At 39.5% G+C, this 14,219-nt stretch overlaps 2 protein-coding genes across 3 annotated transcripts in view; one reads left to right on the top strand and one right to left on the bottom strand.

The window, feature by feature from the left end:
- lyrm5a (LYR motif containing 5a) overlaps positions 1-14,219 on the top strand; it is a 54,948-nt gene that overhangs the window by 25,787 nt on the left and 14,942 nt on the right. The gene's annotated exons all lie outside the window — the stretch shown is intronic.
- slc5a8 (solute carrier family 5 member 8) overlaps positions 1-14,219 on the bottom strand; it is a 37,731-nt gene that overhangs the window by 6,382 nt on the left and 17,130 nt on the right. Inside the window, exons 11-14 of the mRNA XM_072916047.1 lie at positions 9,418-9,527; positions 9,296-9,363; positions 9,148-9,234; positions 2,016-2,221 (exon numbers count right to left, since the gene is read on the bottom strand). Coding sequence (XP_072772148.1) covers positions 2,016-2,221; positions 9,148-9,234; positions 9,296-9,363; positions 9,418-9,527 — 471 coding nt within the window. The remainder of the gene's footprint in view (positions 1-2,015; positions 2,222-9,147; positions 9,235-9,295; positions 9,364-9,417; positions 9,528-14,219) is intronic.

Consider the following 14,219-nt stretch of genomic DNA (forward strand, 5'->3'; position numbering starts at 1 on the left):
CACAAATTTTCTCAAAAGCTGACAGTGCGCCTTATAACCCGGTGCGCTTTATATATGGATTAATATTACGATTCATTTTCATAAAGTTTCGATCTCGCAACTACGGTAAACAGCCGCCATCTTTTTTCCCGGTAGAACAGGAAGCGCTTCTTCTTCTACGCAAGCAACCGCCAAGGTAAGCACCCGCCCCCATAGAACAGGAAGCGCTTCTTCTTCTACTGTAAGCAACCACCCGCCCGCGTAGAAGAAGAAAAAGCGCGCGGATATTACCGTACGTTTCATTTCCTTTGTGTGTTTACATCTGTAAAGACCACAAAATGGCTCCTACTAAGCGACAGGGATTCGGTTCATGAAAAGACGCAATCTCTCCATCCGCACACAGATTACTATTTCACAGCAACTGATATTCCTGTGAACCGCACTGTGGATACAACGGGAGCACGTACGGTGAATATTCGCACCACAGGGAATATATATATATATATATATATATATATATATATATATATATATATATATAGCTAGAATTCACTGAAAGTCAAGTATTTCTTATATATATATATATATATATATATATATATATATGAAATACTTGACTTGGTGAATTCTAGCTGTAAATATACTCCTCCCCTCTTAACCACGCCCCTGCCCCAACCACGCCCCACCCCCGAATAGAAAAAATAGTGACAGAGAATAGAACAAGGATGGACAATTCAACCCTTAACTCAACAATGAGTAGATGAGTGTTATGTGTGTGTATATGTGTAAATAAATGAACACTGAAATTCAAGTATTTCTCTTATTTATATATATATATATATATATATATATATATATATATATATATATATATATATATATATATATATATATATATAAAATAAAATAAATATATATATATATATATATATATATATATATATATATATATATATATATATATATATATATATATATATATATATAGCTAGAATTCACTGAAAGTCAAGTATTTCTTATATATATATATATATATATATATATATATATATATATATATATATATATATATATAGCTAGAATTCACTGAAAGTCAAGTATTTCTTATATATATATATATATATGAAATACTTGACTTGGTGAATTCTAGCTGTAAATATACTCCTCCCCTCTTAACCACGCCCCTGCCCCAACCACGCCCCACCCCCGAACACCCCCCCCCCCCCCCCCCGAACACCCCCCCCCCCCCCCCCCACCTCCCGAAATCGGAGGTCTCAAGGTTGGCAAGTATGTTCTATCTACACTTCTGTTAAAATGTAATAATCACTTATTCTTCTCTTCTTTGATACTTGACATTAGTTTTGGATGATACCACACATGTAGGTATGGATGTGATACCAAGTAGTTACAGGATCATACATTGGTCATATTCAAAGTCCTCATGTGTCCAGGGACATATTTACTGACTTTATAAACATAATATGAATTTTTTTTTTAAAAGGAAAAAAGATTTAGTGATGATAAAAAATATCGATGTAATCATAATAGTATGGACTAGATACGCTCTAGTACTTGGTATCATTACAGTGGATGTCAGGTGTAGATCCACCCATGGCGTTTGTTTACATTGTGACGGCGGTGAGCTATTGTATCCTCCTACGGTGTGTAGTGAAGCATGTTTAGATATTCCTTGTCCTCCAGTGATAATGCTACTTCTAAGAAACTTACTTTATTTGTCGCCAAGGAGGCGACACCAAAATGCGTCCATTCTCCCTTTTCTGTCTACACACTGTGTCTGCTTGTAAGTACTCTGTGTGTGTGCGCTGCCCAACATGCTCCTCTGCTCATAAAACCAGCAAAGTCACCACATGTAAAAATTAATTGGGAACTGCTACTTTTCAAACAGGGTATAGTACCGTTTTTGAGTCATTAGTACCGCGATACTATACTAGTACTGGTATACCGTACAACCCTAGTACAAACATGCGGTTGACCTCGACTTGATTGAAGGCTCTCCTGTGCTGACGGTCACGTACCTGTCGCCGGGGGAGGCGGCCATAGGGCTGGTGTGAGCAGGCGGGCCAGTGGAGGTCCAGTTGAAGCCGTCCAAGGTGGTGACATTGCAGCCGTGGGTGGTGAGCGGCAGGGGGCGGCTCATCTCGGGAGACGGTGGGTATATCTGGGCGCCGATGCCCACCCACAGAGACAAAACCAGGCCCGCCGCCAGACCCGACAAAGCTCCCTGAGGGACATTTAAATCTCTCACAGTGCCGAACAAGAACTCACTTTACAGATATTTGCAGACGATATTCATTTGCAGTAAAAGTTATGTAAACATGACTAGTATACAGTGTTGGGACTAACGCCGTTAGTTTCGGCGGTAACTAGTAATCTAACGCATTATTTTTTATATTCAGTAACTCAGTTACCGTTACTACATGATGCGTTACTGCGTTAGTATTTATTTAATATACTAACAGCATTTAATGATTAATATTTATAAATTAAGATTCCTAATAAATGACACTAGAATAGGCACACATTTGATTGGTAAATCATAGTGTAACGACCTGGAATGACACTTTATGTGTGGTGTTGGAGTTGTCCGACTTTTTGTGTGGCTGTAAACGCATCACTGGCTAAGTGCCACATGTGCATGTGTTGGCGCAAGTGAGAAAGAGCGAGCGGCTGCTGTTGATATAACAAAGTTGCTTTTGGTCTGGTTTGTACTGCAGAAAATGACCACTTTTGCTAGATATCTTTTTTTTTTTACTAATGTTTTGGTGATGTGTTTATGGCCGACAATAAAGAGTTTTGCTCAGTAAAGTGATGGATGGAATTCATGTCCTCAAAGCGTCTCGACAGACGTTACAATATTTGAACAATGATGACGATAACTGTTTTTTCTGTCGTGTCCGTGTCGTGTCGAAAATTGTTGTGCGCTTATTTTTTTATTTGATTTTGTGCGTGGCATAGATTTGCCGTGCGCAGAGGACGCTTGAGCAGTGCGCAATTGCACAGGCGCGCTCCTTAGAGGGAACGTTGCTGTCAATTCTCTTCTATACTCTTTCATTCTAGACTTCTAGAGTGTTTGATTATCACATCACTCTAAATGTATAGACTATAAAATTCACAAACATAAAGAAGGATGCTAGTGGGCCAGGCCAATCTTTCCTTATCTCTAAACTAAAACTGGGGAAATGTGTTGAGTGTTCTGGGCTTCAGACATGATTTTATTTCATAATTCCTTGAGAGAGAAAAACGCCTGGTTAGGCTTTGTGTATGTAGTAGTGTGTGCCTTTCTTGCTTTACATCTATGCTGTTATTATGCTGTTTGTTACTTATGTATGTTATGTTGCAGCTATTTAAAATAGTTTTGTCAATTTGTTCTGGCCAGAAACAAATTGGCCTTTGAAACATATATTTGTATTTGTGTGTTGTATGTAGACCACATGGCTTAGCAGAGTTCAGTGATGCAAATGCATGTCAAGTTGATCAACACATTGTATTATTCTCCAGTGCAATAACAGTACTAAAATGAAGGCTAAAAGGGCATTAATGGGAGCTTTAAAAAAAAAAGAAGAAAAAAAGAAGTAACTAAATAGTTACTTTTCACAGTAACGCATTACTTTTTGGTGTAAGTAACTGTGTTAGTAACTGAGTTACTTTTGAAATGAAGTAACTAGTAACTGTAACTAGTTACTGCTTTTCAGTAACCAACCCAACACTGCTAGTATACGTTAAAATGCTTTTATAACATTGTTTTACTAAACATACTAGTAGCGACGTGTTTTTTGCACCGCTAATGTTGTGTCTAATTTAGCAGCGAACAACATCAAACACCTTTTTTTATGTGTGTCCAAGCCAGGGGTGCTCATTACGTCGATCGCGATCTACCGGTCGATCTCGGAGGTTGTGTCAGTCGATCACCAGCCAGGCATTAAAAAAATAGTCCTAAAAATGAGCGATCATAAATCTTCACTATGACGTCACTTTCGTCACTTGATTGACATTCACGGCACCCGAGGGTCTTCTGAGATGACGCTGGCTGCTGCCAGCTCATTAAAATTACCGACTGGAAGGCGAGAAACACTTTATTTCAACAGACTCTGGCGCCGTACCTGTCGTCAAAACTCCAAAGACCGACTGCACAGTTGCACAATAAAAGCTCTGCTTCATCCTGCCTGCGCTAACAAAATAAGAGTCTCAGAAAGCTGGCGTGCACAAGCTAGCAAGCTACGGAGTTTGCCGACAATGTATTTCTTGTAAAGTGTATACAAAGGAGTACGGAAGCTGGACAAATAAGATGCCAAAAACCAACCACTTTCATGTGGTATTGGACAGAAAGGAGGACTTTTTTTCTCCTCCATTCGAAAATGCGGACGTTATCATCACCACTGTCTGATTCCAATCAATGCAAGTCATCAGAATCAGGTAATACACCAACTTATATTCTTGTCTTCGTGAAAGAAAGGAATTTATATGTGTTAAACATGCCTGTATTATCTTTAAACACCTTAACTTGTTAACAATATTAACTATATGTGTTAAACATGCTTGCATTATCTTTAAACACCTTTAACTTATTAACAATATTAACTATATGTATTAAACATGCTTGCATTATCTTTAAACACCTTTAACTTGTTAACAATATTAACGATATGTGTTAAACATGCTTGTATTATCTTTAAACACCTTAACTTGTTAACAATATTAACTATATGTGTTAAACATGCCTGTATTATCATTAAACACCTTTAACTTGTTAACAATATTAACTATATGTGTTAAACATGCTTGTATTATCTTTAAACACCTTTAACTTATTAATAATATTAACTATATGTATTAAACATGCTTGTATTATCATTAAACACCTTTAATTTTTTAACAATATTAACTATATGTATTAAACATGCTTGCATTATCTTTAAACACCTTTAACTTGTTAACAATATTAACTATATGTATTAAACATACTTGTATTATCATTAAACACCTTTAATTTATTAACAATATTAACTATATGTATTAAACATACTTGTATTATCTTTAAACACCTTTAACTTGTTAACAATATTAACTATATGTATTAAACATGCTTGTATTATCTTTAAACACCTTTAACTTATTAATAATATTAACTATATGTATTAAACATGCTTGTATTATCATTAAACACCTTTAATTTTTTAACAATATTAACTATATGTATTAAACATTCTTGTATTATCATTAAACACCTTTAACTTGTTAACAATATTAACTATATGTATTAAACATGCTTACATTATCTTTAAACACCTTTAACTTGTTAACAATATTAACTATATGTATTAAACATGCTTGTATTATCATTAAACACCTTTAATTTATTAACAATATTAACTATATGTATTAAACATACTTGTATTATCATGAAACACCTTTAATGTATTAACAATATTAACTATATGTGTTAAACATGCTTGCATTATCATTAAATACCTTTAACTTGTTAACAAAAACATATATTTCATAAATAAGTAAATATAAATTATATATATGAATGAGGTAGATCCCCACGACTTGATCAATTGAAAAGTAGCTCGCCTGCAGAAAAGGTGTGAGCACCCCTGGTCTAAGCCGAGCATTTCAAAATAGCGTAAATCTCCTGGCAAAATTGGTAAAAATATACATAACAATAACTCACCATCTTCTACATTTTATACAATCTCATACCAATTTATGGACTTAATTAGAGATGTCCGATAATAGCTTTTTTGCCCATATCCGATATTCCAATATTGTCCAACTCTTAATTACCGATTCCTGAAGCTTGTGGATGGCTACCAAAAGCACCTAAACTTGCCAAGGGACATGTAAGCAAATATTAACATTGCTGTATGTATACTTTTGACCCTCACATTTTCAGTAGAGCCATAATAAATTCATAAAAGAAGCAAACTTCATGAATGTTTTTTGTGACCAACAAGTATGTGCTCCAATCACTACATCACACAACAATAAGAAATGATTGTAAAGTCAAGACAGCCATGACATGATGTTCTTTACACGTGTACGTACACTTTTGACCGGGACTGTATGTGATGAGAAAGGTGGGTGACATCCCGTCCAACCAGCCTCCAAACTAGAGATCGACCAATATGTTTTTTTCAAGCCGATAACTGACAATTTTATACCAATTTATGGATTTATTACATCGTCAAGTTTCCTGGTGAAGAACCCTGAAATATTGCCAACATTTAAATGAAAACGTAGATTTGAGACATTTTTCAAGATGGCTGTCATTGTTGTTACAAAAAATATGAGATTGTGTGAGCTGCCGCCTGCTCTTCCTATATAAGAACTATCCAACGTATCAAGATATTTACACAAAGTTTGGATTTTTGGCAGATATCTTTTTTTAGTCGTCTTTGTTATTGGTTGCATGACGGAACATGAAACTCGTGGCGCTCCTTTAATGAGTCCACGCTCCGAGCGTTGCGGACGGAGGCTCGCCGAGCGACTCCATCGCTGCGGTAGCGAAAATAAACAAAATGGTGGGGAAAACGCCGGGAAAGAAGGACAAAAACTGGATTTCCCCGGCAAAAATTGGAAGTTTTGACTTGTAAGCGAAGGAGACGCACTGCGTTAGGACAGAAAAGGTGGGGCGTGTCCACGTGAACGCCGCAGTGAAAAAGACCAAATATTTATACTGGTCAACTTTATTTTTTGCAAATATTAGCTCATTTGGAATTTGATGGCTGCAACATGTTTTCAAAAAAAGCTGGCACAAGTGGCAAAAAAGAGTGAGAAAAGTTGAGGAATGCTCATCAAAGACTTACAGAAAATATGAGATTGTGTGAGCTGCCGCCTGCTCTTCCTATATAAGAACTATCCAACGTATCAACATATTTACACAAAGTTTGGATTTTTGGCAGATATCTTTTTTTAGTCGTCTTGGTGTCCATCCATCTTTGTTATTGGTTGCATGACGGAACATGAAACTCGTGGCGCTCCTTTAATGAGTCCACGCTCCGAGCGTTGCGGACGGAGGCTCGTCGAGCGACTCCATCGCTGCGGTAGCGAAAATAAACAAAAGGGTGGGGAAAACGCCGGGAAAGAAGGACAAAAACTGGATTTCCCCGGCAAAAATTGGAAGTTTTGACTTGTAAGCGAAGGAGACGCACTGCGTTAGGACAGAAAAGGTGAGGCGTGTCCACGTGAACGCCGCAGTGAAAAATACCAGATATTTATACTGGTCAACTTTATTTTTTGCAAATGTTAGCTCATTTGGAATTTGATGGCTGCAGCATGTTTCAAAAAAGCTGGCACAAGTGGCAAAAAAGACTGAGAAAAGTTGAGGAATGCTCATCAAAGACTTACAGAAAATATGAGATTGTGTGAGCTGCCGCCTGCTCTTCCTATTTAAGAACTATCCAACGTATCAAGATATTTACACAAAGTTTGGATTTTTGGCAGATATCTTTTTTTAGTCGTCTTTGTTATTGGTTGCATGACGGAACATGAAACTCGTGGCGCTCCTTTAATGAGTCCACGCTCTGAGCGTTGCGGACGGAGGCTCGTCGAGCGACTCCATCGCTGCGGTAGCGAAAATAAACAAAAGGGCGGGGGAAACCGCCGGGAAAGAAGGACAAAAACTGGATTTCCCCGGCAAAAATTGGAAGTTTTGACTTGTAAGCGAAGGAGACGCACTGCGTTAGGACAGAAAAGGTGGGGCGTGTCCACGTGAACGCCGCAGTGAAAAAGACAAGATATTTATACTGGTCAACTTTATTTTTTTGCAAATATTAGCTCATTTGGAATTTGATGGCTGCAGCATGTTTCAAAAAAGCTGGCACAAGTGGCAAAAAAGACTGAGAACAGTTGAGGAATGCTCATCAAAGACTTATTTGGAACATCCCACAGGTGAACAGGCTAATTGGGAACAGGTGGGTGCCATGATTGGGTATAAAAGCAGCTTCCGTGAAATGCTCAGTCGTTCACAAACAAGGACGGGGCGAGGGTCACCACTTTGTCAACAAATGCCTGAGCAAATTGTTTAAGAACAACATTTCTCAACAAGGAATTTAGGGATTTCACCATCTACGCTCCGTAATATCATCAAAAGGTTGAGAGAATCTGGAGAAATCACTGCACGTAAGCCATGATATTACACACCTTGGATCCCTCAGGCGGTACTGCATCAAAAAGCCACATCAGTGTGTAAAGGATATCACCACATGGGCTCAGGAACAACTTCAGAAAACCACTGTCAGTAACCACAGTTGGTCGCTACATCTGTAAGTGCAAGTTAAAACTCGACTATGCAAAGCCAACGCCGTTTATCAACAACACCCAGAAACGGCGCCAGCTTCGCTGGGCCCCGAGCTCATCTACGATGGACTGACGCAAAGTGGAAAAGTGTTCTGTGGTCTGACGAGTCCACATTTCAAATTGTTTTTGGAAACTGTGGACCAAAGAGGAAAATAATCATCCGGACTGTTCTAGGGTGAAAGTGTAAAAGGCAGCATGTGTGATGGTATGGGGGTGTATTAGTGGCCAAGACATGGGTAACTTACACATCTGTGAAGGCACCATTAATGCTGAAAGGTACATACAGCTTTTGGAACAACATATGTTGCCATCCGAGCAACGTCTTTTTCATGGACGCCCCTGCTTATTTCAGCAAGACAATGCCAAGCCAGGTGTTACAACAGTGTGGTTTCATAGTAAAAGAGTGCGGGTACTAGACTGGATTGCCTGAAGTCCAGACCTGGTGCAATATGAAGGCTAAAATATGAGAAGGGAGACTGTTGAACAACTTAAGCTGTACATCAAGCAAGAATGGGAAATAATTCCACTTCAAAAATGTGTCTCCTCAGTTCCCAAACCTTTACTGAGTGTTGTTAAAAGGAAAGGCCATGTAATACAGTGGTGAACATGCCTTTTTTGTAATGTGTTGCTGCCATTAAATTCTGAGTTCATGATTATTTGCATAAAAAAATAAGTTTCTGAGTGTGAACATGAAATATGTTGTCTTTGCAGTCTATTCAATTGCATATAAGTTGAAAAGGATTTGTTGTATTCTCTTTTTATTGACCATTTACACAACGTCACTAGATTTGGCTTCTATAGTCGGCACAGATAATCGGTCAATCTCTCACTCAGATATTGACTCACTTTGGAGTTGGCGACAGGACAGAGGAGGCCCAGAGAGAAGAGTCCGAGTAAAGGACCGCCGATGATGCCAAAGATGCTGATGGTGGCCTAAGGATGGACACAGTCAGCCGGTGTTCAACTAGCACACATGATCATAGTCCAGCACTACCTGCAATATTCCACCCATGAGTGAAGCCAGTCCTGCCATTCCCATGCATACAAGGCCGAATAAAAAGCCTGCAAATAACACAGTCAGACTCACTTCAAACATGCTTGATATTCCAAACCTACTCAGGGCCTTTGAAGTCCAAGCCAGCCGCCTGTCTGACATCTGCATGTGCGGTTTAATCAGGTCCTCCACTGTCACTGCAGCCAGCGCATTGATGCTGGAAGACACTGTGCTGCAGTACATTTAACATATATATATATATATATATATATATATATATATGTCTTAATAAGGTTATCCAAAAAATAGTGCTCGATACCGTAGTAGAGCGCAATATATGTATGTGTGGGGAAAAAAAACACAAGACTATTTCATCTCTACAGGCCTGTTTCATGAGGGGGGGTTCCCTCAATCATCAGGAGATTTTAATGGGAGCATTCACATACCATGGTTTATATAGGGCACAGAGTGGGTGGGTACAGGCTGGCGTAGGGGCGTGGTGATTGGCTCATGTGTTACCTAGGAGGTGTTTCCGTCTGTGGCGGCATGCTGTTACAATTTCGCTGCGCTTGTTGAGGGATGACAGGTCTGGACGGTAAATAATAAACAGTTTCTCTTTCAAGCATAGGTTGCATCTTTTATTACCACTATTGTAAGGTGTGCTGGATGCAAGAATTTGCCATGTTATTGAATATTCAACATTATTGTCTTTGAGGTCCCAAATGTGTTTGCTGAGTTCTGTGGTATTCCGCAGGTTTTGGTTCCTGAAAGAAGCCTTGTGATTGTTCCATTTGGTTTTGAACTCTCCCTCGGTTAATCCTACATATGTGTCGGATGTGTTAATGTCCTTGCGTGTTACCTTAGATTGGTAGACAACTGATGTTTGTAAGCACCCCCCGTTGAGAGGGCAATCAGGTTTCTTTCGACAGTTGCAGCCTTTGTTGGTTTTGGAGTCGCTCTGTCCGGGGGCCGACGGCTCATTTGCAATTGTTTTGTTGTGGTTTGAGATAATTTGTCGTATATTGTTCATGCAGCTGTAGCTCAATTTAATGTTGTTCTTGTTGAATACTTTTCTTAGGGTGTTGTCTTTGGGAAAGTGTTTGTCAATCAGATTGAGGAATTTGTGTCCAATGTTAGTTGAGACGTTTTTGCTGTATGAGGGGTTGTACCAGATGAACCATGGTATGTGAATGCTCCCATTAAAATCTCCTGATGATTGAGGGAACCCCCCCTCATGAAACAGGCCTGTAGAGATGAAATAGTCTTGTGATTTTTTTTCCCACACATACATATATATATATATATATATATATATATATATATATATATATATATATATATATATATATATATATATATACATATGCCAAAAGTGTACATACACGTGTAAAGAACATCATGTCATGGTTTGGTTGTTATCATCAGTCATCAACAATTGAGAACAGAGAAATGGATATTGAAACAGTGTAGGTCTGACTTGGTAGGATATGGACAGCAAGTAGTGGGCAGAGAGAGAGAGAGAGAGAGAGAGAGAGAGCGAGAGAGAGAGAGAGATAAGAAGGCATAAGAAAAAGTATCTACATTTGATTGTTTACATTTGATTATTAACAATCCGGGGAGGGTGTTAGTTTAGGGTTGTAGTTGCCTGGAGGTGTTCTTTTATTGCGGTTTTGACGGAGGATAGAGATGCCCTTTCTTTTACACCTGTTGGGAGTGCATTCCACATTGATGTGGCATAGAAAGAGAATGAGTTAAGACCTTTGTTAGATGTGAATCTGGGTTTAACGTGGTCAGTGGAGCTCCCCCTGGTGTTGTGGTTATGGCGGTCATTTACGTTAAGGAAGTAGTTTGACATGTACTTCGGTATCAGGGAGGTGTAGCGGATTTTATAGACCAGGCTCAGTGCAAGTTGTTTGACTCTGTCCTCCACCCTGAGCCAGCCCACTTTGGAGAAGTGGGTAGGAGTGAGGTGGGATCTGGGGTGGAGGTCTAGAAGTAATCTACACGTCCCTTGGCAAGTTGACCTGCAATAAGGCGCTTTTGGTAGCCATCCACAAGCTTCTGCTTGACCACTTGACCACTAAATTGCTGCAGTTCAGCTAAATGTGTTGACATGGACTTGTTTCTTCAGCATTGTCCACATTGTTAAGTCAGGACTTTGGGAAGGCCATTCTAAAACCTTCATTCTAGCCTGATTTAGCCATTCCTTTACCACTTATAACGTCATTGTCCTGTTGGAACACCCAACTGCGCCCAAGACCCAACCTCCGGGCTGATGATTTTAGCTTGTCCTGAACAATTTGGAGCTAATCCTCTTTTTTCATTGTCCCATTCAAAGCAGCAGTTCCATTGGTAGCAAAACAGGCTGTCAGAAAAATTGTGTAAAATATAAAAAAAACTTTACGTTCTCTGGGTTCCCAGTGAACAGACGAAAGCTGTCTTTGGTACACCAAGCAAAGGCTTGGAAAATTCCGCTGTGTACGATGGGAGGAGACGGGAGGGGTTATCTATTATGATCCAAGACTTTCCCAAGCTCAATCCAGGACCAGTCCAAGCCCGAGGCATCTTTTTCTTTTGTGTTAATGTGACCAAAAACGAGGGCTGTTTACATACCCCCCATTCCTTTAGAAACAGCTGTTGTTATGTAAACAGGGAATATCCAAATAAAGAAGAAGTGAACCTTTTTCTGTTAGAGCGTAATGACACTGTAAAGGGTACAGATGTATACGTTTCTCCTCGCTGAACCACATTGAATTCTGTCTCTGTTTGATTCTTTGCTTCTTGTCCTGTTTAATAGATGTCATCAGTGTTTGAACCTGACACAGGCCCAGAGCATAATACTACCACCACCATGCTTGACGGTATGAATGGTGTTCCTGGGATTAAAGGCCTCACCTTTTCTCCTCCAAACATGTTGCTGGGTATTGTGGCCAAACAGCTCCATTTTTGTTTCATCTGACATCACATGGACAAAGATAAGACCTTCTGGAGGAAAGTTCTGTGGTCAAAGAACCACAGAACTTTCCGTGGCCACTTTTTGTTTCATCTGACCACAGAACTTTCCTCCAGAAGGTCTTATATTTGTCCATGTGATGTCAGATGAATTTATTATTGTCATGTCTGTGTAATCATGTTTTGTTTTGTTTAGTTGTTGGACTCTTTAGTTTCTGGCTTTTCACTCCCTTGTCTTGTTTCCATGGTTACCCATTAGTTTTCACCTGTCACGTCACGCACCTGTTTCACATTTTGAGTCACGCACCTGTTGTCGTTAATCATGTCTATAGTATTTAAGTTCATTGTTTTCAGTTTGTCGTTCTGACGACATCCCCACATTTATGCTCTGCACAGTTCTGACTATTTTTTCATGTCCATCGTTCACGCTGCTCCTTTTTGTCCATGCCAAGTAAGTTTTGTTTATTATTGCCACAATTAGTGTTTTTTGTTGTTCATAGTTTTTGCCTTTGTGCAAGTATTTGGTTTCATAGCAAACACCCAGGACCAAGTCATGACAGTGCTGTCATGACTTGGTCCTGGGTGTTTGCTTTTCCGGGATGCAACGGAAAGTTGGCTCGGGCGAGACGGGAATGTGAGTACATTTTTATTTAAACTACAAAACAAGGAAGTAAACAAAAGGCGCGCACAATGGCGGAGAACAAACTATGAAACCAAATACTTGCACAAAGGCAAAAACTATGAACAACAAAAAACACTAACTGTGGCAATAATAAACAAAACTTACTTGGCATGGACAAAAAGGAGCAGCGTGAACGATGGACATGAAAAAATAGTCAGAACTGTGCAGAGCATAAATGTGGGGATGTCGTCAGAACGACAAACTGAAAACAATGAACTTAAATACTACAGACATGATTAACGACAACAGGTGCGTGACTCAAAACGTGAAACAGGTGCGTGACGTGACAGGTGAAAACTAATGGGTAACCATGGAAACAAGACAAGGGAGTGAAAAGCCAGAAACTAAAGAGTCCAACAACTAAACAAAACAAAACATGATTACACAGACATGACAATTATGGGTGTACTGAAAATGTTTGTTTCATCTGACATCACATGGACAAAGATAAGACCTTCTGGAGGAAAGTTCTGTGGTCAGATGAAACAAAAATGGAGCTGTTTGGCCACAATACCCAGCAATATGTTTGGAGGAGAAAAGGTGAGGAACACCATGCCTACCGTCAAGCATGGTGGTGGTAGTATTATGCTCTGGGCCTGTTTTGCTGCCAATGGAACTGCTGCTTTAAATGGGACAATGAAAAAGGAGGATTAGCTCCAAATTGTTCAGGACAAGCTAAAATCATCAGCCCGGAGGTTGGGTCTTGGGCGCAGTTGGGTGTTCCAACAGGACAATGACCCCAAACACCTCAAAGGTGGTAAAGCTGTTATCAATCATCAATCAATCAATGTTTATTTATATAGCCCTAAATCACAAGTGTCTCAAAGGGCTGCACAAGCCACAACGACATCCTCGGTACAAAGCCCACATAAGGGCAAGGAAAAACTCACCCCAGTGGGACGTCGATGTGAATGACTATGAGAAACCTTGGAGAGGACCGCATATGTGGGTAACCCCCCCACATATGCGGTCCTCTCCAATTATGTATTGCAGGGGGGGAGTTGACGGCACAGACACAAGGGGGCGGTATAGCTCTATGTATTTTATTATATATATTACAATATATATAATCCATCCATTCATTTCCTACCGCTTATTCCCTTCGGGGTCGCGGGGGGCGCTGTAGCCTATCTCAGCTACAATCGGGTGGAAGGTGGGATACACCCTGGACAAGTCGCCACCTCATCGCAATAATCAACAATAATACTATAAATAAACTAGAGAATGGAGTGTGACCAAAAGTGGTAAAGGAATGGCTAAATCAGGCTAGAATGAAGGTTTTAGAATGGC

This window comes from Nerophis lumbriciformis, linkage group LG25, assembly GCF_033978685.3.
Source record: "Nerophis lumbriciformis linkage group LG25, RoL_Nlum_v2.1, whole genome shotgun sequence".
NCBI lineage: Eukaryota > Metazoa > Chordata > Actinopteri > Syngnathiformes > Syngnathidae > Nerophis > Nerophis lumbriciformis.